This window comes from Tympanuchus pallidicinctus, unplaced genomic scaffold (genome assembly GCF_026119805.1).
Source record: "Tympanuchus pallidicinctus isolate F22 unplaced genomic scaffold, pur_lepc_1.0 scaffold3, whole genome shotgun sequence".
NCBI lineage: Eukaryota > Metazoa > Chordata > Aves > Galliformes > Phasianidae > Tympanuchus > Tympanuchus pallidicinctus.
Window position 1 is genome coordinate 98,653,844 of NW_026294747.1, and position 24,394 is coordinate 98,678,237.

The following is a 24,394-nucleotide window of genomic DNA, read 5'->3' on the forward strand; positions in this document are numbered from 1 at the left end:
ACTTGCTGAAAGATCCCACATTCTATTCATAAAGGCTCTTTACAGCTTACGTTCCAGGCAGTTTTAGTCATCTTCTTGAAGATTCAAAGAGAAGATCCCCAGGTCTAGCTCCTGCTTTCCTGTGACATTAATGTCAGTCCTCCCTCAATTGCTTAGTGGGATTCCTGTTGCAGTCACATGAGATTCTTAGTCGAGTCTACTCACCTTCCCTCATCAAACGTTTTCTCTCTTCTACAAACTGGACAGCTGCTTCTCTGGCCTGAATGCTTGCAAAGAGGTATTCAATTCAAGCAAGAAAAAGAAAATTGCTTTTATTCCTAAAGGCAGCCTACTTGCAAAGAGCTATTGCAGAGAGTATTGCTAGGCTACAATTGATGGGAGTGCCTCACTTGCTTAATGCAAGTGGGACATGGACATTATTGTCAATGCTAGATGGAATGAGGGGGAGTAACATGCAATGGAAATAAACTGCATCCTCAGAAGAAACTATCAGCCTATCTTTAGAATCTATCAGCAAGAATTACCAATACATGGACTGAAGTAAAGGTCCAAGATCATCTCTGCTTCTGCACTTTATAAAAAGACAGGCTTGATATCATAATGGCTTCTTTTATCACTGGCACCAAAGTAACTTAAAACTGAACCTTTCACAACAGGGAAAAAACAACAACAAAACAACAGGGAACCCCAACAACTACCTTCCCTCAGTACAGATGTAAATACAAGACAGGTCAATAAAAGACAAATCATTTTTATTTTTTCTTTTGCCAGTTGTTACAGGTGAATTAAAGTCCAGAACCGTTAAGCTGTTAGTTCTTCTCAAAGGATATTTTTCAAAGTAGTAGCTCACATACAAAATACATCTTAGCATGTATTACAATGAAAAAGTGTTGACAAATTCACACTTTGAATTTTATTCAAAGAATAAAGTACCAGTAAAGATACACATTTGCTCTACAGAGCCTTACTGCAAGCTCCTTGCTCTCACTGAGAAGTACTTACTCTTGCAGACAATCCCACTCAGACCAGTGCTACTTTTCCTTAGATGATCCATTAAACTACTCAGGCAGTAAGTGCTGTGAATGGGATTTGCAATCTGTTAGGAGTGCCTGTTGAGAGGACGGTCTGTATTATGAAGCAAATGCTGGAAAACAACTGAATGACAGCTCCTTTACAATAAACGCAGACAGCACAACTGGCATATGTTGAAATTCTAAGGCAACAATATTGGACCAGCACATGAAACTGTACTGCAGAGACAAAACTTAAGCATTGTTTTCTTCTGCAGGGCAGTCATACTCTGATTTTTATTTTTCTAAATTTAAATTTATTAAGAGGTAGCAATATAGAATGTCAATACTGCCACCAGATAACTTATGTATTCAGTTCCTGCATTGAAAAAAATCCTTTATGACAATATGCAGTGTCTTGTTTGAATAGTATTCTCCACGTTTAAGGACGTCTATCTAGCAATACTTATGTATATTAAAAATAATACACGTGCACATTTCTGCAGTCTTGCAGTGTAACAACTTCTCATTGGTAACTATAAAAACTCAGTTTCGCACTGCTACCGTACACCAGGACTCCTACAGCAGTACAGAGAATGTACAGATCTCTTACCTACAGCTGGTAATACTGTGCATTGTGCAAATTGTCCAATCCCTTCCGAGCAGCAGTTAGAAGAAAATTTGAGGATATCAAAATACAGATTTAAATAATTTACTCTTAAAAACACTCATATTTATAGCCTCTTACAGAAAATAATTCATCTGATTATCAGATATGTCCTCAGCTTTTCCAGTTCCAAGGTATACACAGGTCTCCATCCTGCAGCACGGAGTAGAAATGTGAAATGCAAAGGTGCATGCCTTGTAGGTACGGCAGTGATTCTTCCAGCAGCCGCTTACAACAATCTATCATCTGTGCGCTGGTGACGCTGGGCTCCTTGTACAGCCGCTCCAAAGAAAACTTCTCAGCAGAAGTATCCATCAGCTCTTTTTCTGTAACCATCATCCTAGCAAATAGAGATGGCGTACACAGACAAAATTAGAACTTCTGCAAGTACTGAACTTCAGAAAAAAGCTTCCAGGACTGCACAGCAGCGTGCCCACACACTTCAAAGCCTTCAACATCTTTTTTTTTTTTTAAACCAGGTAGTCAGAGAAATACCAAGAAGAACCCACAGAGGCTCCATTTTTAATATGAGACAGAAGTTAATAATGAAAGTACAAGCTTCAAGAGTAAAATCACATTAGTAACTACCCTGCCTTCTCAACCAAGACCAATGATCTCTGCATGTCTTAAAAAAAAAAAACAAAACAGTGGATGACAGATACAATCATCTTACATGCATTACTAACTTACTAATTGCAGGAAGCATACAGGGTAGTGAAACAACAGCTTACAGATGTTTGCTCTTTTTTAAATTCACCCCAGACAAATCCAGGCTACTCAGAAAAAAGTTAACCTGCAGAATCAAGAGTGTCTGAAACTGTGGATCGTATGATCTGAATACAGTGAAGGTTCAGAAAGACTGTGGCTCAAGCACTGTGACACATTAACACAGCTACACCTCTTCTAGAGTCAGCTGGTGATCAGAACACTGCTACACACTGAGTTTACAGACTCCCACATCTCCTGCTGGCTCTGGACTGGACCAGACCTCGAAATGCAGAGGGACTGGAGCATAGTGCTGCTGTTAGGTCAGCTTGGATTCAGCTTGGTCTGACAGCATCTGCAGCATCAGAGGTGGGATGACTCTGTATCACCAGATTCCAGAGCTGGTGCTACCTCTCATCTAATGAGCACTACTGTGAGAGGAGCCCAAAGCTAAGTATGCTCACAGCTACTGAGACCTGCACTGAATGTCTGCTGAAGGGGCTCAACTCTTCAGCTGAGGTGAGTGCAGGAGCTGCTTGCATTTGCACAGCACTGCACACTCTCTGACACCTGTGAGCCAAGATCTCCCCTTCAGTGAAGCCTCAAGCTCCCTTAAGGATATCAAATTAGCTGCACACAGTGAGAAACACAGGCTTATTTTCAGTTGCTTCCTCAAAGATGCTTAGATGTCAATAAAACACAATATAAAACAGACACTACACAAAAGTGAAGTAAATTCATATTAAATCCTGTGTTACAACTGACATCATTATTCATGTAGGTAACACAATTTTGTAGAAGAGTAATATCCAAATTCTCCAGCATAGCAAACCATACAGAAGCCCAGCTACTTTCCTTTCTCTCAGATTCCCTTTAACAACAACAAAGAGGGTTAGGAAAATGTTGAGAAGTAGAGAATGAATTCTGTTCAAGGAAGGAATAAATGGAATAGGAATTTTCAGACTCAGTAAGATGTTAACAACAGGGAAATATCACATATCCACACATACACCAAAAAGAAAAGGTGATAAATACAGAATAACTGTTTTATGTTACCTATGGAGTGCCAAAAGAAATAATCAGGCTGCAGGTTTATAAAACAAAGGATACCTCATTCCTCCTTAACATGCACGGCAAACATAATCCAACTGCACAGTTTGCTGCCACAGGATACACTGGAGCCACAAAACATAAGCTGGCTCAAAAAAATAATTAGGTAATTAAGAGGGGAGAAACGATCTAGTGAATGCTCTTAACATTAGATAGTGCTTCCAGCTCCAAGTATTTATTCAATTACAGACTGTTGGAAACTGGAGAGGAGTACAGAGCAAAAAGAACACCATAATTTTGCCCCATTCATACAGCCTTTCCAGAAGCTAAAAGATGACAGGGTACCAGCAGACTCTCGATATGACCAAGTATAGCTGTTCTCAATTATTTTACACAAACCAGCAATCATCCAACAGACAGAAGAACTAAGATATTTAGCTTTGCCTCTTACATTGTTACAACACAGCTGCTTATACTCTGAGGGGAGCCCCACATTTCTTTCACTGCTAACCTAAAGATGTCATTTTTCCTGGGTAGTCTTGATGATGAGGAGTAGAACAAGGGCTTAAGGAGAATGCATTACCAGGTGCAAGTGCATACATTTGCTACAACACCCTCTCAACCTCCACAGACGTACATTTGCATCTGTCAAATATGGGTAGCTGGATAAAGCACCATTCGTCAGTTATCATTCACATGGCTGAAATAACCAACCTTCAGAGCTGTGCCTGGCTTATGGAAAAATTCCAGGAAGCCTCCACGCTTTACCAAAGTCCATATCCCAAATGAATCTTCCCAAGGCACTGGATCTTAACTGAGCTAGAACCATAAAGCCTTCAGTAAGGCTCATTCTTAAAACAGCCTTCAGAGAACATGCTGGGTCTACACATCATAGATATGCTCGTAACAAAGCGTGATGTTTCAACAGTTCATTACAGGATTTCTCAAGCAGAAAAATAAACTTGCACTAACAACATGTGAACGGACAGTGCCACCCAGTTACATATCAGTGCTTTCTTCAAAATAAAATCTCCACTTAGTGCTCTAAATCCTCAAAGGTACATTCAACATATAAGGTCAGCAACAGAAGTACAGCTGTGCTGGATATCATTAGTTCTGTGACATACAATAAGTGCTGGTTCTGTGACTCACTATAGCCATCCTCTCTTCTCATCAGCATCTGTGAGAAAGTACCACGGAGGTATTTTTTTTCCATCATGCTACCCCTAGTTTTTCTATTCCCCTCACTGTGCACTAGCTAATCTTTTCCTCAATTGAGTAACAACTAGAAATAGTAATTCTCTAGTCAGACTCAGCTGTTTTTACTGTTTTCTTGTCGCTATAGAAATAAGTAACAGAAGTTTGTTGATTTTCTTATTCAATATCAAGGATTCTTCCAGTGGGGAAGGAAGGAAAGGGCAGAAAAGAAGGGGAAGAAGGGGAAAGCCTCTTCTTTATTAAAACAAGAGCAACAAAAAACAACAAAAAAAAAAACACATAGGCAAAAATCCTCTATTTCTGAAGGAAACTATTTCTACAGTATGAACGACAATTACTTCCTCAGTCATTTCTTAATCATTTCCTATTTGTTTCCATTCAATACTTCAATTTTCAACTCAGTAAAGCTGATAGGTAGTTTTGCCTTACAAAAAAGTTGCTTTTCCACCACGAGAGCAAAAATGCTATCCTCAAAGGTCTGGCACTGCTACAAGTGAGAGATATGGTGTGCAAAGATTTTCATGAACAAAAACGTATTGAGCTATAAACACTTACTCTTCCCTTCTTTTCAGATTCTCTCTTGCTTCCTGTGCTTTGGCAATAATAAACCATCGAAGGGTTGCTGGATCACAGACTGTAGGGATGGTAAAGTGCCCAAATTCATGTAAGCTTGGCGTGTATCTATCACTGTAATGAAACACGATGGAAATGAAAAACAAGGTTTTTTTCCCCCCATGTAACCATTTGCGTGAATTACTTACAAAATTAATCCTGAGCATAAGAGTAAGATTATCAATAGATAATCAGAATAGTAGGTAAAAAATTAATCAAGTTTGGTTCGTAAGAATACATAAACATCACACATAAGTCTTTCAATTACATTTCACAAGCAACACAGTCAACTTTATTAAGTATACATACTCAGCATCATTATTATACAAATAAATGTTGTTCTGACAGCACAAAACCTTTGATTTAACCCAGCACAACAACATAAGATAAAACCACCAACCTTGACTCCAACTTGAATAAAATATGCATAATTTCTTTCAGCCTCTTTCCTTAACCCATGTAAAGGCACATCACACCTTTAGAAATAAGACTGACGCACCAAAAATCTGAAATTATTATTAGTTTCCTTTTTAGTGAAAGCAATAACCAGTGTAATCACAAGAAAAAAGTACAAGTTCCAGATGAAATAATTCTTTCTTGCAAATACTCACCTTTCTAGAATCATTTGCAAGCCTCTCAGACTCTGTGGATGAAAAGGCAGTCGACTGTCAAGTAGTTTGTTATAGAAAGAATCCAGAGTGTCATAGTACTCTTCCAAAGTCAAGAGAGGTTGCAGCTCTTCTACATATATTACTTGTATGCCTCCCAGAAGTTGGCTTATCCGATCTTCCAAGAACAGCAGCCTCTCCTGAAGTTTATAATAATTTGGCAATCTCTCAAAAATCTGTGTGGACACATACATACACAAACACTTTTTATGTTACCAGGCATACAACTTAATTTTAAGAAATGAAAAAATAAACAAGAGAATCTGTACAGTGCAAAAAAAACCAACAACAAACAAACAAACAGCAATGGAAACAGCAATCAAGGAATACGTGAAAAAAAAAGAAATATTGCATGCATGCATTTTGGGGTGAGATATAATGGAAAAAGTTCATAGGTGTTTTCAGTATTTATGCTATAAATACACCAATACAACTTGACAAGATGGATGGATGTCCTCTATCTCTATATACACAGAATTAACAGTCCCAGACCTAAAGCAAGTTATAATCCAAGGCCTACATAAAATGCACATCTATTATATGCCGTCATCAAGAGTTCCTTTGCCATCCTAATGTATCAATTCCCCAAAAAGCAGAGATCCTGTGTCACTGGGAGTAGTTCTTTCCAAGGACTTGGCTAATAATGTAGTTTATCTGAAGTCTGGAGGAGGGAAGGAAAGAACCAGACATCTAGTTTACAAACCTCTACCAGAAAGGCTAAGATGTGATCGGACTTGTGAGCCACAATGCAGAAGGTTGGTGACAGCAAGAAGGCTGTAAGAAGAAACTCTGTCGTAGTCACTACATACCATCGACCCAGCTATTAGCAGAACACAGCTTTTCATTCAAAAAAATACTTCTGCTGGGATAATCAAGTGATCTCAGAATAACCTCTTTACAGATACAAGAGAGTAGTAGAATCCTTGCAGCTTTTGGCAAGTTAGAAAGAGGAAGCATTTATCTCATTAAGGAATGGACTGGCTTTCTTTCCCCAGTATTGGCAAAATACTTGTATTCCAATGACTACCAATGCAAATCTCAGAGTAGAAAGCTTTGCATTCAACTCCAGTTTCTCACTTCATTAAGTACATAAATCATTCCATATTAACAAAACATGGTTTATCGTCTCCCTCAGTGAAAGGTACAGGCAAAAACCCAAATTGCCACCAGAGAAAACTTTGAGTTGAGTGCTCAGTTTTCACATTATAACTGATTGGAACTCAGAAATAAAATATTCTTATATTCTAGTTGGGTGAAACTTCCAACAGAAATTCCTCTAATTATCTCCTTTACATGGAAATATTTTTTGATAGAACTACTGCCAGCATTTTAATTATCAAGATTCAGGAAAAAGTCCTTAAAGTGACTTTGCATACAATGCTTTATTACATAGGATGCCAGAAAGTTTTCTGAATCTGAACTTTACACAGACAACAGCAGAATCTGCATATTCACTAAATTTCTGCAGCACTCTGTGATCTGTCTAAAAGGACAAAGTGAAGAGATGGTTGATTAGCAGCCATTGACTGAATAGATCCCTTCACAACTCCATTTAAGTCTCATTTACATCAACAATCAGAACAGAATTCCTAAATTCTTCATGGGAATGAGTTCTTTACAGATGAAGAAATATTCTGCCAGTGCTTATTGCACTTATTGCTTAGAGACAAACAATGCATAACTTCTTATTTCTGTGATTTCTTATTGCTATCTAATCAGAGATGAGACTGGTTTGTCGTAGAAGCAGCAGTAAAGACTTGACACTGATTGCTGTAAGATAAGATTAAACGTACAAGGTTACGCTAAGCACAGCAGCCATGTTTCTTCCTTTAAATTACTCATCAGTAATCAGTAACAAAATTTTGATTATATTTTAAAGAAGGATGTCATAACAACAGAAAACAGACACCTTACTTTGGTCCAGTGATGGTGAACATCCATGGTCCCCAGCATTATGTGGCCTGCTGCACTCATACCTGAGCGCTCTGTGAAAACCACCGTGCGTCCTAAAGAGAGAAGAAAGCTCCTTACCAACTCTCATTACTGTAATCATTCACACAATCATGGAAGATTTAGGCACCCTGCTAACGTGTCACAAGCAACACATGTTCTTAGCACGTACAAGATGAATAGCTGCTTTCCTTATTCTCAAAATCCAAAAAAGTGATTCTTGAAGACTCTAGTTCAACAGTTTTCCATACAAACCTTAACTAGCTTTTGTTTTCTCCCTGTTTAAGCAGATAGATCCAGTAGATTTTTAGTTAACTGGATTTTTTTTCTTACAAAGACTATCTGTTAATAAAGAAAAAATAACAGCAAAGAGCTCCTTCAAATAATCTGTAACAAATAACATACACCCAAGGAAATGTGTGCTGTACACTTAAGATACACAGGAATACAGTAAAGGTAGAAGAACTATTAGCATAACCACTCAACACTGCTTCCACAAGGTTCTCCACAGCATGCAAGCCATCAGAAATGTTTTCCAGTTCATTTTTTGCTTAAAGATAGAAATAACATAAAAGGCTCAGAGTAAATGTGTCTGGTTTTTTTTTTTAGTACAAAAATTCTTAAGAATTCTTCAGGGTAACAGCACAACTATTTGGCAAAATAAGCTTCCAAAAGAAGCCTTCAGTATAAGGTATTCATTTACAAGACAAGGATTAATAAGAATATTTGAAATGTAACAAGCACCAAAATCAGAGTGTAAAAAACAAAACATAAATAAAGACACTTCATTACCATAAAATAAACAGATGACAACTGGCAAGCTATGCAGCATGAACATTAAATGCCTGTAACTGTCTAAAATCCCTAAATAAAACGCTGCGTCTCAGTCAAGCTAGAATTCTTGAGATCATAAGAGCAGGTATAGCCTTCATAAAAAAATCATAATGAACAACTGTAAGAAAGGGTTGTAATTCCACTTTTGACGTTATGCTGTCCAAGAACTGTAAAGCTGAGACCGAAGTAATTAGGAATTTCTAGGATAGAAAAAAAAATAGATAAAAAATTGAATATAATGGCTTCCATATGTGAGATCAGTTATTCTTCAAATGTTTAGATGCCAAAGGCAGATAATTATGTTAGAAAAGTATTTATGGGAAAAACAAAGCTTCTGTTGAACTCATCTCTCTACCTAAGCATACTGACATTTGAGCCTGCTCTCAGCAACTGTGTATTCAAAATCCTTATGAAAGAGCAATGCTGACTACAAGAAATTGAGTGCATCATCCTACCCCAAGGCAAGATCAGCTGCATCTGTATGGTTACTGACAAGTATTTATTAATCACAGAATCATAAAGTCATAGAAAGACCTGGGTTGAAAGTGACCACAATGCTCATCTTCTTTCAACCCCCTGCTACGTGCAGGTCTCCAACCAGCAGCCCAGGCTGCCCAGAGCCACATCCAGCCTGGCCTTGAATGCCTCCAAGGATGGAGCATTCACAACCTCCTTGGGCAACCTGTTCCAGTGCCTCACCACCTCTGTGTGAAAAACTTCCTCCTAATACCTAACCTAAACATCCCCTTGTCTCAGTTTAAAACCATTCTCCCTTGTGCTACCACTATACACCCTCGTAGTCATTAGTATAAGTATATTAAGTTATTACTACAGATCTTTAAAAAATTGAGACTACAACAGGCTCCCAGGACCTCTCCAGTACTTTACATCCTCAGCACGTGTAATTAAAAAAAGCTAATTTGAAATCTCATACAGTTTAAATCTATTATTTATTTATTGCCCTACCCACTTCACCTTTTCAGAAAGGATTAAGTGAACCCGCAGATGAAAGCCACTCAAAACTGAGTATCTGAGGACAGTCATAAAATGTTACAGTTACAGCGAAGAGCTACTGCCAGGGGTCAAACAGCTGTTTCAGTATGTCAGGTTTAAGGAACATTCTAGTTTTTCCTGAGAAAAGACTTCAGTGTAAGCATTTTATGGAACACACATGATAAGAGAAGATAATACAATTTTAAAGAGGTCCTAGTAAGCGTTCCTTATACTAATTCTTCAAAGATTTACTAGCATTTTTGTCTTGCATCTACCAGGGGTAACAAACTGGTTGTTAACCAGTGCACCCTTTTTTTGTTTTTACTGCTTAGACTACTGACTTCACCTTGCTCAGCCTGCATTTACTGAGTAGCAAAATAAAAGCTGAGTGTAGTGAATATCATGGGAGGAAACTTGGTCACTTGAAAAAAAAAAAAAACCAAAAAACCAGCCAGTAGGCAATGTTAATTCTGACCAGCTTTTCAGTAAGCCTGACAAGTTTTCCTGCAGCTATCAAAAGCACTCATGAAAACCAACAGAGTTCCTCTGCCACAGAAGACCTGAGTTAACCTCTGAATCAATACTATATTGGGATGTATGAAACAAGTAATGGAAACATACCTTTGACATTCTTTAATACTTCAGGTCTCTGTTGGACTAAGCGACCTAGACTGTGCAGCTGGCTACAGCGATGAGCAATACCCCAGCTTCTCTGCCACCTAAACAAAAGTCCAGTTGAGAGCATTTCATTCTCAACATTATAAAAACCAAAGAAAACAAAGCAATAAGTGATTTAAGATACAGACAAGAGGCTTATAGATCGAAAAAGCAACATTTCTTTAACACCTATAAAAGCAAAGACCTACTGAAAAGCTGTCCATATCCTATGCTATTTGAAGAGATAAAAGCCTAAATGCTATTGAACAATCTCTCTTGAAGTAAGCACCAATAACAACACGGGATAAAAAAGCAGAGTAAACCTCTCTAAGAGAAGCAAATATAAAAGCTGGTGGACATAACAGAGTTTGAAAATTGAATCTCTTGCTCAATAAGAGGGGAGTTAGTAAGTAAATAGCAATACACAACCCAGTATTTGATTCAGTCACGTGGCATGCAGTTGCTGTTTGCACATTGTGCAATGTTTGTCTAGAGGAGCAAATACTTTGTATTTGGAAGTTGTTTTTTTTTTTTTTTTCTGTCCTAGCTCAAAAACCTATGATTCTTAGTGGTAAGCTGCTTTTTTTTTTATCATATTTTACAGTAGAAAAACCTTTGTTTCTATAATAATACCTTTGTTAAAACAGTAGCCAGGTTTTACAGTGGGAACTTTAATAAATGTAATTTGACATCTCTTCCATCATAGACATAGCAAAGCTATTAATTACATTTCAAAAAGAGCTTATATCATAGTTGCCCCAGTATATACATATATATTAAAAATATGTTCTGCCAAACCTCCAACTGTTGAAAAGTGGGAAACTGGTATTCCCATGTTGTACTGGGTTTGGCTGGAATTGACTTAATTTTCTTCACAGCAGTCCTATGTTTTTTTCTTTTTCTTTTTTTTAGCTGTTGACAGCACACTGATGTTTTGGCTGTTACTGCATAATGCTGACACAGCACTGAGGTTCTCCCTCTTTTTTCTACTCTGCCCCCATCAGCAAGTATGCTGAGGACGGGCAGCATTTTTGGAGAGGACAGAACTGATCCCAACTGACCAAAGGGAGTTCCAAGACCATACGATGTTGTGCTCAGTAATAAAAGCTCAGGAAAAGGAGGAGAAGACAGAGACATGAGTAGTTACAGTGTTCGTCATCTCAAAGAACCATTAGGAATTAGTCGAAGTCTCAAGGAATTAATTCCTTATTTTGGTTTGCTTGCACACACAGCTTTGCTTCATTTCACTTGTTAAACTTTTATACTGATCCACAGGATCTCACTTTTGCTCCTCCTATTGTCTTCTTCCAATCACACTGGTGGTATATGAGTGAGGGGCTGCCTTGCGTACTCAGCCCCTGGCTTTGATCAGACCATTACACCTCATCTAGAGAAATCTGTGACTGGAAAAAAACACTCTTTGGGATGGAGCAATTGGCACTGCACCACAGCACTTAAAATGCAATTCAGTCCGTTACATGTCATCCTAATAACTGCCTACTGTTGCCTAGCAATACTATTTTGATTATATATATATATATATATATATATATTTATATTTATACTATATATATATATATATATACACACACACACACACACACACACACACACTATACTTTTGGTAGCACTAGAGGGGTATATAAAAAGTTGGCTTACAGATTCTATCTTCTCCTCAGCCATCCTAAACATACTCATGGAATGAAGCTAACAACCTCATTCTTCAATTTTCAGGCCTCTAAACATCAGCATTAGACTGGAGGATGACAAGTAGCAACCTTCTATTAACATCCTTATTTTTCAGGTTCCTGGTACTTGAATTCATTTCTAAATAATGGAAGGCTAATAACCCCTCAAAAAAAGAACAAAAAAAACCCAACAGTGAGTCTACACACAAGTCACAAATGCTAGCTCTTTTTGAATAGATTGTACCAGGAAACTTGTTCCACTGGAAATCTTCTGGAGAAGTCTTACCCTGTATAATAATGTTACTATACATGAGATACAGCTGTTCTGTTGAAAAAAAGCCTTTAAAGCTTGTGCATGACATTACGCACTTGCTTTGACTGCCTTCGTGCAGATACAACGGATGTAATTTATTACCTGATATCTGAGAGCTGGAGTTGATGAGAGAGCTCAAACTTTAAACGTTCTAGTTCTTCCCTCAGTGGCAAACTCTTCTTCAGCTTTACAACTGCACTCGCTTCATTACCATCCAACCAGGATCTAAGAAAGAAAAAAAGTAGACTGCAGTATTCTCTCTCAGGCAAACAGTAATCTAACCACAATAAAATGTTAGCAGTAAGAATTCGAATTAGAAGAAAAAAAGTCTTTTTAAAGTAGAAGACAGAAGCTGAAACAGTTGAACACTTCCCCTTAAAATAGTAAGAAAATGTCATGGCTCTTGTTCTGGGGACTAGGCAATCAAATTAAACAAAGCACTTTGACAGTGTTACAACAATTAGATTTTGAGAGTTGTGAGAAGTGGCGAGCAGCAGATCAGTGCTATTTATTTAGGACAGCAGCTTCAGAACTTAGTGCTTTAATGAATGAAATTCCCAATCATATCTTAAATCAACAAACAAACCCCAAAACGATCCTCGTAGACCATCAAATAAAGGAGGTGGTACTGAAGGGCCAAGTTACACAACTCTTACAGAGCTGGGATGAACACAGATTACACAGGTCAAAGACTTACCGTCCTTTTTCCAGTAATTGCCACAATGCGACTCGCAGAGCACTTCTAAGGCTTCGAATAAATAAACCATTCTCTTTGTAGGAGAAAGTTACTCTTTAATTTAGCCTCATACAGAACTCCAAGGGGGAAAAAAAAATAATACAAACCTGAACAAAAAAGGTTCAGTGCCAAATGGCTAGGTATTGAAACAAGACTGTTAATACAAAACTGTTTGCGTCGCTCCTTGTAAATGTGTAAAAATCACTAAAAAACATTGTCTACCTGGTAATTCTTGATTAACTGTTTTACAGTAGCACAAGCACAGCAGTTTTCCTTGGGAAATGCTATGTAGGATAGCGGATATTTTTTGCTCTGAAGATGCTACCATCACAATGTTAAATTTATTTCAAATTGAATTAAGTCTCACTGCTATAAAAAGGGTTTTTGAGACAGCATGCTAGTTTGTTCTCAAAATCAGCACAAGCAAACAGTTCATAAACAACTAACTTCTAAATTGTCATGCATTTAATGCAAGTTCAGCATTTATAATTGCTTTAATTTAAGGTTGGTACCCCAAACACCACATTAGAAGCACAGTGCTATGACATCTGGCAACTTCAAACATTCCAATCCTGATTTTCATGTATTACCTCCTTTGTGTACTATCATCTTACAAAAAAACCATAATCAAATAAAAGCCTTACATACATTAAAGTTGTTTCCACTCTTTGGGCTTGGTCAAGTTCTTCCTCAGGATCCTTGAATCCAGTAAATGAATAGTAAGTCTTATCCCATTTGATAGGTCTGTTCGGCGTCCTTTTCGCCTCCTTATGGGGCTGAGAGTTCACACTCAAACTCTGAATATGCTCTGTAGATAAACTGCAGGAGTTGAGAATATCCAATACTGTGCTCAGGAGATCTCGTGTGTGCAAAGTAAAACTGACGGCTCGAAACCCTACAAAAGACAAGTTTCACAAAATTAGCATTATTTAATTGACACTGCTTTAAATGCTTTCACATTTCTCTCATACAAGAACTAAAGCAAAGGTGCACATAGGTAGAAATTACTATTGCGTTGTTTTTTTCAATATTCACTTCAAAATTGAAAGCATTTGAACCTTTAAAATTATACATTCCCAAAACCGTAAACATTTTAAAGCAGCTGAATGATTGGATAAATTGAAAACCTAGCCATAGATGCAGTAAAACCCCTGAGAAAGTGGTAGTTAGCTGTGGCAGTTCAACACAGAATTCCTATTAGTACTCATCATCAATTTGCATAGAGTTTACTATGGAAATGCAGTGATGTAACAGCTCTTCACAGACTATGAAGAAAAGCTTCAGAACAGAACACTGCACTTGCACAGTGGATAAAACTAAGGTTCAGTATCATCAGATAGAAAGCCAATACTGGAGTAAAAAGCAAAAGCTTCTAAACTGCTCATACTGCTTACTATTTTGTTGAGTACAGTACGATTTCTTTGCCTAAAGTCTCTCACAATTAGCTCATGCTTCTTGACTAAGATACAGAACATAAAACTCTTCAGTTAAACACTTAAGTGGTACTAAAAGCACAACAACTAACTGACAACTATGTTTTCCACTTCATCATACTGTCACTTGACCTTAACCTTAAATTCTCACTCTTTCAAAGCTTTTAAAGTTCAAATTGTTTAACTACTTGAGATAGTCTTAGCTGGTCTCATCTAATACACATTTTCATGGTTTGAAAGTCATTGAATTTCATAGTTGAAGACACTGTGACTGCACACAGTTAAGGAATGGCCTTTCTTAAAGAATTTTAATACAGGAAGATACATTCTGCATGATATAAAAGCACCTGAAGTACTGAAGGATTCTTGAACATTAGAAGAGTTTGGTTCTCTTTCTCTTACATAAAAGGTAAGCTGAGTTGGCTTAAAGGACTGAAATCCTGGTTTCTGTAGATTCTCCAAGTAGCCATTTAACCTCTTCAGAGAGTTTTCATTTACTGCCTGATAAAAAGAAAAAAGAAAAAAGGAATTACAAATGTGGCCAGTTCTCATCTAAGCCTCTTCAATCTCACACGTAGAATTTGTTTTTACCATCTGCCAGCTGCTCTTACTGAACAGTCATACAGATCATATTTTCAGCATAAATGAATAATTATCTTGCACAAATTCACTGTGTGATGTACATGCTTGTACATTCCTGCACAAACTTCATTTTTAAGGCACTTAGCTTAAAAAAAAAAAAAAAAAAAATCAATTGATTTCAAATGTAACATACAGCCTTTCAAGCAGTAAGTATTACAAATCAGACTGGAAGAATTTCATATTGTCATCACAACTAAACAGAAAATATAACCTGTGAATTAGAAAGAAAGAGTTTATTTTTAACAGGAATAGATGCCTTAAAGAAACAATGTCTCCTTTTGCTCTTCTGTAACAACTATTATTTCAGCCCCAGTGCTTTCTCCACTCTGACAGCACAGAAAACAGATCACTCCCATCTTTGACATATGTCACATTTATAAAGAAAGCCCACTGCAAGATCTTTACCCTCTCTTTGGGATGCTGGCCAAAGAAATCTGGATGCACAGCAAAGTAGAAAGGTTTGAGAGCATGGATGGCATCAGCTCCTGACAAAGTTCTTGACTGGATAATGCATTGTAGCAATATCTTCTCCAGACATAACCTAACAAAGTAATAAAACGTTTATGTATGATGCAATCAACCACATGACAAGCTGATATAAATTACATTAGAATGTGACAGAATGGAGTAAACATTCTCAGTTGCAAATATAATCATTTAAAAGTGTTACTAGAAGTCTGAGGGCTGGATTTTTTTTACCCTTGGGACTCACCATCCTGTATTAATACAGAGCAAACCTAATAGGTTCCAGACACAGTGGATGCTAAAGGCTGATTAAAGACATTTAAGCACAATAACATTTTCCTCTAAAGTAGGCCCAAATGGTAATTTCCCAGTCATGTAGTTAGAATGATAAAGACTGCCTCCAGTGGTACTCTTTGCAGACATTCCTGAAGCTGCTGCTAAAAACCAACCCTTATATACTTTTGAACTCCCAAGTTAAAACCACAGCCTTCCCATTTTTTTTTTCCAAGCACTACCAAAGAGTATTAAAATTTACCCAGAAATAATCGAAAAGGTTCTGCATTTGAGGACCATATGGTCAGACCATTCAGAAACAAATTCAATCTCATTTCCCAAAAATACCCTTTTAAAGGCATCTAGTAAAAGATGACAGCACTTTTTTGTCCTTTGATCTTCATGCAAAGAGAAGAAAACAAGGACAAAAAGGAATTTCAGTGGTATAAAAAGATGACTGCTTCAAGTAAGAACTGAAAGAAAAGTTCTAGAAACAGAGAAAATACTTAAGATTGGATATATTTGCTATGTGTAAATTAAACAACAGTTCTGCAAAGAGCTTACTTGTGTAATAGAAGACCAAAACTATGCGATAGTATAGTAATAATAGTAAGCAAGACCATCTGTACAAATTGCTATTCACTCAGCATCCTATACTGAATAATAATCCTGGACACAGAAACACGTGAGACTATTTTCTGATTGCTCTTGTTAATTAAAAAAATACCCCCAAAGCCCTAAATTTCTGCTCAGACAATAAGCAGTCTCTCTCCTATGGGGAAACGTTAAATGACAACAGTTGAGTTGTCAAGTAGATGCTATGACCCTTACTTTACCTTTTTTCAGTCAACCTTTCCAGCTATTCAATTAGAAATGTGAAAGCAGTTAAAGCTAATGGTTTCTGCCTCTAAAAGGAAGGCAAATATTTAACTAGCAGCTCGCTGAAAACAGGAAAAGTTTTGTAGAAAAGTGGGAAGGAAAACTTGTAATGTAAGAAGACCGATGACATTTCCAACTGCTTTGACTAAAGACAATTCTTCAGAGTGTAGATTAAATGGAAGATAAAATCACATCATTTAATACGGGCAAAAATTTCTACCTCTTTGATGGCAGCATCTAAGAAAGGCTCCAAGACTAGTGTCCTGGTATCTGCGAGGACTGAATTCATTTCCTTCCTAGTAGCTGGTATAGTTCTGTGCATAGGATATTTCAGCTCCCCATGCTGTCCTGAAAAAAAGGGGCTAGGGAGGGGTGTGCACAGATAGCTTGGAGGGGACAGAAAGAGAACATCTAACCCAAACTTGCTAAGGGGTTATTGCATACCATATTGTGCTGTGCTGAACTACACAACTGGGGAAACTGCTGCTCAGAGACCCGCTGGGCATTGTTCAGTGAGTAACTGCATCACTTGTTTTGTATATTCTTCTACTGTTATTATTTTCTTTTCCCCTTCTGTCCTATTAGCTGTCATTATCTCAACCAACAAGTCTTCCCTTTTTTCTGATCCTCTACCCCATCTCACTGCGGGGGGGAAAGAGTAAACAGCTGCATGGTGCTGAGCTCACTGCTGGGTTAAACCACTGTGGGTGCCCAATAGGGAGCATGAAGGCTGAGGTAACAACAGATCTGATAAGAGACTGTTGAAACAAAACCGTATTAAACATTACATTAGTTTAATAGTTGTTGGTGACAGCGTTGATCCTTTCACTCTCAGAGCAGTCGTGCTTGTTCTCACAGTTGCATTATGGAACACTTGCTGTCTGTGCTCCCTCTTGGGCTGTTTACTATCTCACAATGATCCTATATAACACTGACCTATGTTAAAATTACTGCCTGGGAGATTAATCTGGTATTTGCATTCTGTACTGCCATCATCTCCGTACTTTGGGAACCATCTCTTGGAAACTATTAATAATTACACTCTTTACTGTGTGTTGCGTTTTAACCCAGCAGGCAGCTCAGCACCATGCAGCCTTTCACTCGATTCCCACCAAGCAGGATGGGGGATAGAATCAAAAGAAGGTAAAACCTGTGGGCTGATACAAAGACAGCTTAAAGGACCAGAAAGAAAAAAAAAAACCAACAAAACATCAAGAATATACAGAACAAGTGGTGCACAGTGCAATTGTTCACTATCTGATGGCTGACACTAAGTCTGTTTCTGAGCAGTGACCCAGTCCCAGCCAACTTGCCCTGATTTTGCTATTCAGCACCACACCGAAGTGGCATCTCTTTGGCCAGTTTAGGTGAACTGTCCCAGCTGTGCCCAATCCCAGCTCCTTGCATCCCCAGACCCATTGCTGGCAGGACAGCATGTGAAGCTGAGCAACAAGTAAAATACCACTATGTTACCAATGCTGTTTTTCTCCCAGAGCCAAAACTTCCCATCATTCTAACCACTATGAAGAGAACCAATTCTATTCCAGCTGAAAACAGGACAATATCTACCCCTTACTCCCTATCATTAACATCATACTCAGGTCCCACATTTTCCCATATTTCCCAAATAGGTACTATCATCCTTCATGCCTTCTGATACATACCCACAGTATAATTCCCATAGACTACAAGCCATCTCTCTAAAACGTCCACTGATCTTGTTTTGCCCATCTTTGGGCTTCATCCATCCTAACAGTCCATCAGCTAAGTAGGGAGGATGCTAGACTGCTGCATGCTGAGGCCAGCTCTGGTTCCATCAGAAACCCTTCTTCACGAATCCGGGCGATTCTTACAAAGCACTGAGCAACCACCATAGGGATGGCATAAAGCACTCTACAGCAATTAACTTCATTCACTGAATTCAAATTGCTGGCTGTTCTCACCCAACATCAAATCTCCCAGAGGCACAGAGAAGGATGGGAACATCCGGTGCATCACTCACTAAGTGTATCCTGGTCCTCCTGCAAGAGAGATCCCTTGATGGGTTTGCCTTTGCTCAAGGCAAGAAGAACCCAGACTGTCTTACCCAGCACGTTTTGCCTGTGTGCCACAGGGACTTTAGCTCCTCCTACAGCATGTAAGAGTTTCGACTGGGCAGAGCCAGCTCAACTCTCAGATCCTGACTGTTGACTAACAAGGTGGCTTTTGCTAAATGCAAACATGTCCAATGTTTGAATGTGCCAGCACCCAGTTTCTAACAGATCACTGTATCACTTTATCTTACCAGAGGCTGGTACATGATAGAGGATGCGACCTCTCCGCTCACTGCCACGCACTTTCACCCTGGTGTCTATCAGGTTACTTCAGAAATGAGTCTTGTTGCCTGACACAGCTCTTTCTAGGACGCCACGCTGCCCAGGACTTTCCTCTCAAGACCCAGGACAGTGTTTTGGGCAGCAGCACTGGGCACGGGATATGTTTCCAGACAACCGGTGGCTGCTTCCACCATTCTAAGTACACGGCACTTGTCGTGGCAGGTTTGTGAGAGTGTGACATCATTAACCCACACCAGGCCTTCCCTGGTTTCTATTTCAGCCATTGTCCTCCATACCGGAGAAGCATTGTCCACCTGGATTCCTTTACTGAAGCACACATTTCATACTCATATTCATATTCTGTGCAATAGTGTCCATGGTCAAGTCTACCCCTTCATCTCGAGCCCACCTATACACTGCATCTCCTCCTTGGTGGTCTGAGGTGTCCGTGGGCCCACTGGGCTAAAAGTAATTCACCTTTCTGTTGCCAGTTCAGATCTACCCAAGCCATAGCAATCCTAGCAGCCCAACCCATCAGCTGGTTATTTCTATGCTCCTCAGTGGCACAACTCTTGGGTACAATGCTGCCTGCTGTTGACCACTAGGGCCTTACACTCTAGTAACATCAGCACATCTAATCTGCCTGAGGAACTGCCTCCTGAAAACTGGAGCAGCTGTTTTCTCGGAAGAACCCCCTTCTGAGTTTGCATGTCTTCACAATCCACACATCCCTGTCTCTATGGCCAAAGTACATTTTCCATCCCATTTCCACATATCCTCTCCAGAGTTATGCAGGTAAAATCCCAGAGTAGCATATGTTGTGCACCCACTCTAACCTCCCTCTTGAGCAGAGAAATGTTTTTTCCCCCCCACACACCATCTCTCTTACCCTGAAGAACTGTCATGATAGATGGAGCCCATAGTTATAGACTAAAATGTACACAGAGTTCATTTAAAGGGATGGCCCACAGCCTATTGGAATGGTATCTTCACACACACATCAAAAGACAAGATGCAAATTATATGGAATGCTGGGTGAAAATTGTTCTGCTATCAGTTTGAATAGAGTTAGCTTTCTTCCTAGTTGCTGGCATGGTTCTGTGTTTTGGCTTTAGGATGAGAATAATGCCAATAATACACTGATGTTTTAGTTGCTGCTCTGCAATCAAGGACATTTTGGCTTCTCTGCCAGCGAGGAGCCTGGAGGTGCACGAGGGAGGCAACAGAAGCAAGACAGCTGACCCAAACTGGCCACAGGGATATTCCACACCATGTGGTGCCATGCTGAACAACAAAAATGGGCTGAGTATGCCAGGGTACTGTCACTAACTGGGGACTGGCTGGGCATCGGGCAGCAGGGCAGTTAGCAATTACATTCTGCATTATTTGTTTATACTCCTCTGTTAAAATTTTGTCCTCCTTTTCTCTCCTATTAAACTGCCTGTATCTCAGCCTACCAGCTTTGCCTTCCCCCCCCCCCCCCATCCCACTGGAGGGGAGCAAGCCATGGGCTGCGTGGTGCTGAGCTGTCTGCCAAGTTAAACCACAAGTAGCCATCACCTTCTTATTCACAATATCAGGAAGAACTGAAGTAGTAAAGTAGAAAATAATATCCCGCTTTTATAGAGTGCAAAAGCTTTTAACAAGAAAGTGCCACAGTTGCTCAGTGACAAAGGAAAAAGCTGCATCTGCCTTGGCAAGAAAGGAAGCAGAGCACCCTGAATGAAAAGCCCACTTCATATGCATCACTATTTGGATCCAGAAATACAAAACTAATTGCCTCACTGAGGGAAAAGTAGCCGTTTCTGCATATTTTTCTTTTGCAGAAAGTGGATACAAAGAAAAAAATCTCTTTCCAGCAAAGGAAAAAAACAACAAGTAAACCCAATGAGTTATCTATGTGATGGCAGCTTTTGATTAACAGCCATGTAAGAAACCCACTTCCTACTAGGTGCAGCTACCAAGAGGAAGAAGGGGGTTTGTTTCTCTCTTCATCTTGCTTGCATGCTATTTCCCATATCCATTCTCCAGCTATGCTGCACATTGCTTTCAGTAGTTAGGAAAAAAGTTCCAGCATACCTGGAAACTATTCATCACTTCCATCTGGTACTGCATACAAGCAAGATGGCCAAGTATGGACAACTTCAGTTTCCTTGTTTTGTATCTAAACAACGCTGTCGTGCTAGTAGGAAGGCTCAGGATTCCAGCCAAAAGTCTATTTTGAACTCGCTTAAAAGAGAAACGCTCAAAGGCCAAAATTAGTCTGCGTGACAGAAGGGTATATTCACTCACTGAAGGTGAAAGACACAACTCTGAGGCATCCTTCAAGCAAAGTGACAAAATAAATTAATTAAAATGGATGTAGAGAGAGAAAATGCAAGAGAGATGCCTATGGCTTCTTACAGAAGCAGCAATAAATTATTCCAATAGCTTCATTTTGATTTAAAGAGCAGAGAAAGGCTTTGCGTTAAAATCAAGGTCACAACTACTTTGAGGACAGCCATCCCACACCATGAAAGATATGAAACACAATCTCTATCAGCACACATTGTGCAATCGTGCTCCAGGGTAGATTTAATTTATGGATTGAATAATTGCCCTCAGCTCTCTTTTCACTTCTTCTTTACATCTCTCCCAAATTTAGCTTTCAGCTTATTGTTTTGGCACTGACAAACTTTGTTAAATTAAGCTCGCTACTACAGATACAGTCACGTATTTTTAAACTCTGAGCTTTAGTAACTCGGTAATACACTGGATATCATATTCAGGTTAAGAATACCATTTCCTCATAACTAAGCAATTCTGCAGCCCTTGCTTTGTCTACAGCCTTTTTGACTACTCACTTGAGAACAAGCACACAGATTTTGGGGATTTTCAACTGTGCTGATAACCTCAAGCTTTACAGATGAAAGAGCCAATGAAATAAGCATTAAGTAAACAACAGCAACAAAAACAGCCCATCAATTTTGCATACATGCAAATCATAAGCAAGCTTGAACATACACCAATTAAGTCAATAGCATTTCTTACCTTCTCACAACTCTCAAACAGCAAAACATTTCAGCAACTCAGTGCTCTGGAAAACTTTCATCCATCCAATCACTTAAAGGGAAAAGAAAAGAACCCTATTTAGTAGTGGACATCAGCATCTCTGCCCATCACTTATCAGTGCATGTTCTAAATCCTGTCGGTAACTTTTAAAGTCAGACAAGCAGTACATAATAGGCAATTCCAGTTTTCAACATAAAACGTTTCCTGTTTTCCTTGCAAACAGGGGGTCTTACAAACGTTCTGAATTCCTCCTCCAGATTTGATCTGAAGAGGAAGACTTAAAGATGTTTCAGGCAGGGAAGGTAAAATCCTTACTGATTCAACATTGCACGTGCTTCCTACTTCTTCCGTTATTCAGAAAGGAAAAAATAATGCTTTTCAAGCATTAGCACATTCTAATTAATGAAACTCCACGTTATTTTTCAGTCCTCTAAGTTCAAAACCTTCCAAATAAGTATGTTTTAAATTGCATATGCCAAGTATTTTTTGGGACCACAATGTAAAGCCAAGGGAACAATAGCACCTGGGAGCATCTTGATAAGTTTTGAAAGAAAACAGTAATTTCTGGACTACACATCCATAACCAAGCATTTTCCAACGTCAGACAAACCATTCACCTATTGGAGTGCAACCATGCACCTAATAATCGTTAGGGATTAGGATCCCTATTGGCAATGTCTTCTTCCCAAGCTTTCAGGGCACTTCTGAGAATACTTTTCTTCATGCTTTTCAAAGTAAAGTGCTATTTTGATGCACCTGGGAGCAAGCCATTGTCTGAGAAATGCCATCCCTGCTTACCATACAGCAGGATGGTTGCTGTGATGCTGTACCAAAAAGCTCAGCTTATACTTGCGTTTGTGTCTTGCCGACACAAATACGCATAATTAGGGCAACACTGCCACATATTTCAAGCAGGAGGTAAACACACACTGAGCTAAAACCTCCCCGGTTTATAAAACCCGTCTCCTGATTTCCAGCCAGGTGGGCCAGACACCGACCCTTTCATTTCCAGCGTCCTACCAACAGCCCCGAGCCGTGAACTGCACTGAGCGCATCGACGAGCTCTCCGGAAAGAAAACGCTTTTCTCTCCCTACGCTTTCAGGGAAGATTTGGACAGAGGGCGGAAAAACACCGAGAGCCTCCCTGGTGGGTGCCGGCACTTTACGTAACCAGACCAAAGCATCGCTGTTTCTTGTCCGCGATGCCCTACAAGCGGCTCAGGAATCGTTCCGTATCTCAAAGCTCCGCGCTCTTACGCAGTTCCACCTTCCCCCCCCCACCCACTTCACCTACACGCCAGCTCCCAGAAAACAAGTCACCGATCGCGCTGCGGACCTTCTGCCCAAGCCTTCGCCAACCCGACGCCGCGCTGCCGCTTCCATACCGCGAGCACGGCGGTGAATCGGGCCGTTTACCCGTGCCGGATTCTCGCGGCAGCACGACGGAGAACCACGCATCAACAAAAGAGGCTACCGCGTTCGGAGTGCGGATTCTAGCAGTGCTCGCCGAGGAAAGGAGGCTACGGCAACCCGACCACCGGCGTTTTTCGGGGCTCCGACGGCGCGGCCGAAGGTTCGGCCGCGACCGAGCGCGTCAGGACGGGCACGGGGCGCAGCCCCCCGGCGGCAGCGCGCCGCTCGCAACGAAGACGGCACCTTCGGGCGCTGCGCCGTCAGAGCACGCGGCGACGCGACGGACAGAAGCGAGCCCCGCCGCTCCGGGCCCGCCGAGCAGCCCTCTCCCGCGCAGAGGACACCGAGCCCCGAGCCGCAGCCCCGCTCACCGCCGCGGCCGGACGGCTCCGCCGCCCTCCTCCCGCCGCCCGCCGGGGCTCGGCCCCCATCGCCCGGCGCCGCCCGCGGCCCCGGAAGAGGTGGCTGGGGGCGGGGCGCGGCGGCGGTAGCGGGCGAGGGGATTCCCGCCGCGGGAGGGGTCGGTGCGCGCATGCGCCCTCGTTCCACCGCTCGCCTCCGTCCTCTTGCGCCGTGAGGGCGGTCGCGCAGGCGCAGCCGTAGTTCCCCCAGGGCTGTGGGGCAGCGGGCGCTGCGGTCCGCCGCCTGCCCTCCCAAAAGCGACGCGGGAAGGGCTGGCCGCGGGTACCGCCACAGTGGGTGTTAACGCATACCTGACAATAACCTGACAGTAACCTACAGCCTTCGGGACTTAACATGCGCAAAACCTCACCTTTAAGTGAACACGCTAACCCCTCTCCCCCCCCTCCTTTTTTTTTTTTC

At 40.4% G+C, this 24,394-nt stretch overlaps 1 protein-coding gene across 4 annotated transcripts; it reads right to left on the reverse strand.

Moving 5' to 3' along the window:
• Positions 1-739: 739 nt before the first annotated feature.
• TCAIM (T cell activation inhibitor, mitochondrial) lies at positions 740-24,047 on the reverse strand. 4 transcript variants are annotated; one of them, XM_052695929.1, is made up of 11 exons: positions 23,944-24,047; positions 22,139-22,210; positions 15,582-15,717; positions 14,882-15,035; positions 13,750-13,996; positions 12,468-12,590; positions 10,329-10,426; positions 7,845-7,936; positions 5,874-6,106; positions 5,206-5,337; positions 740-2,017 (listed from the first exon to the last, which is right to left on the reverse strand). In XM_052695929.1, the coding sequence occupies exons 2-11, from the start codon at positions 22,165-22,167 to the stop codon at positions 1,792-1,794; spliced, it is 1,470 nt and encodes a 489-aa protein (XP_052551889.1). In that variant the 5' UTR covers positions 22,168-22,210; positions 23,944-24,047; the 3' UTR covers positions 740-1,791. The 4 variants fall into 4 exon arrangements, with proteins under 4 accessions (XP_052551889.1, XP_052551891.1, XP_052551888.1 ...); XM_052695931.1 differs by lacking the exon at positions 23,944-24,047 and adding an exon at positions 23,545-23,656; XM_052695928.1 differs by lacking the exon at positions 23,944-24,047 and adding an exon at positions 23,496-23,610.
• Between the last annotated feature and the right edge of the window lie 347 nt (positions 24,048-24,394).

Excerpts from the sequence above, each read along its gene's own strand:
- TCAIM (XM_052695929.1), bottom strand. The coding sequence starts at position 22,167 with ATGTTTTGCTGTTTGAGAGTTGTGAGAAG. Across the intron at positions 15,718-22,138 it reads TGTTTGAGAGTTGTGAGAAG|GTTATGTCTGGAGAAGATAT; the intron begins GTAAGAAATGCT and ends TTACTTTGTTAG. Across the intron at positions 10,427-12,467 it reads CTCCAGCTCTCAGATATCAG|GTGGCAGAGAAGCTGGGGTA; the intron begins GTAATAAATTAC and ends ACTTTTGTTTAG.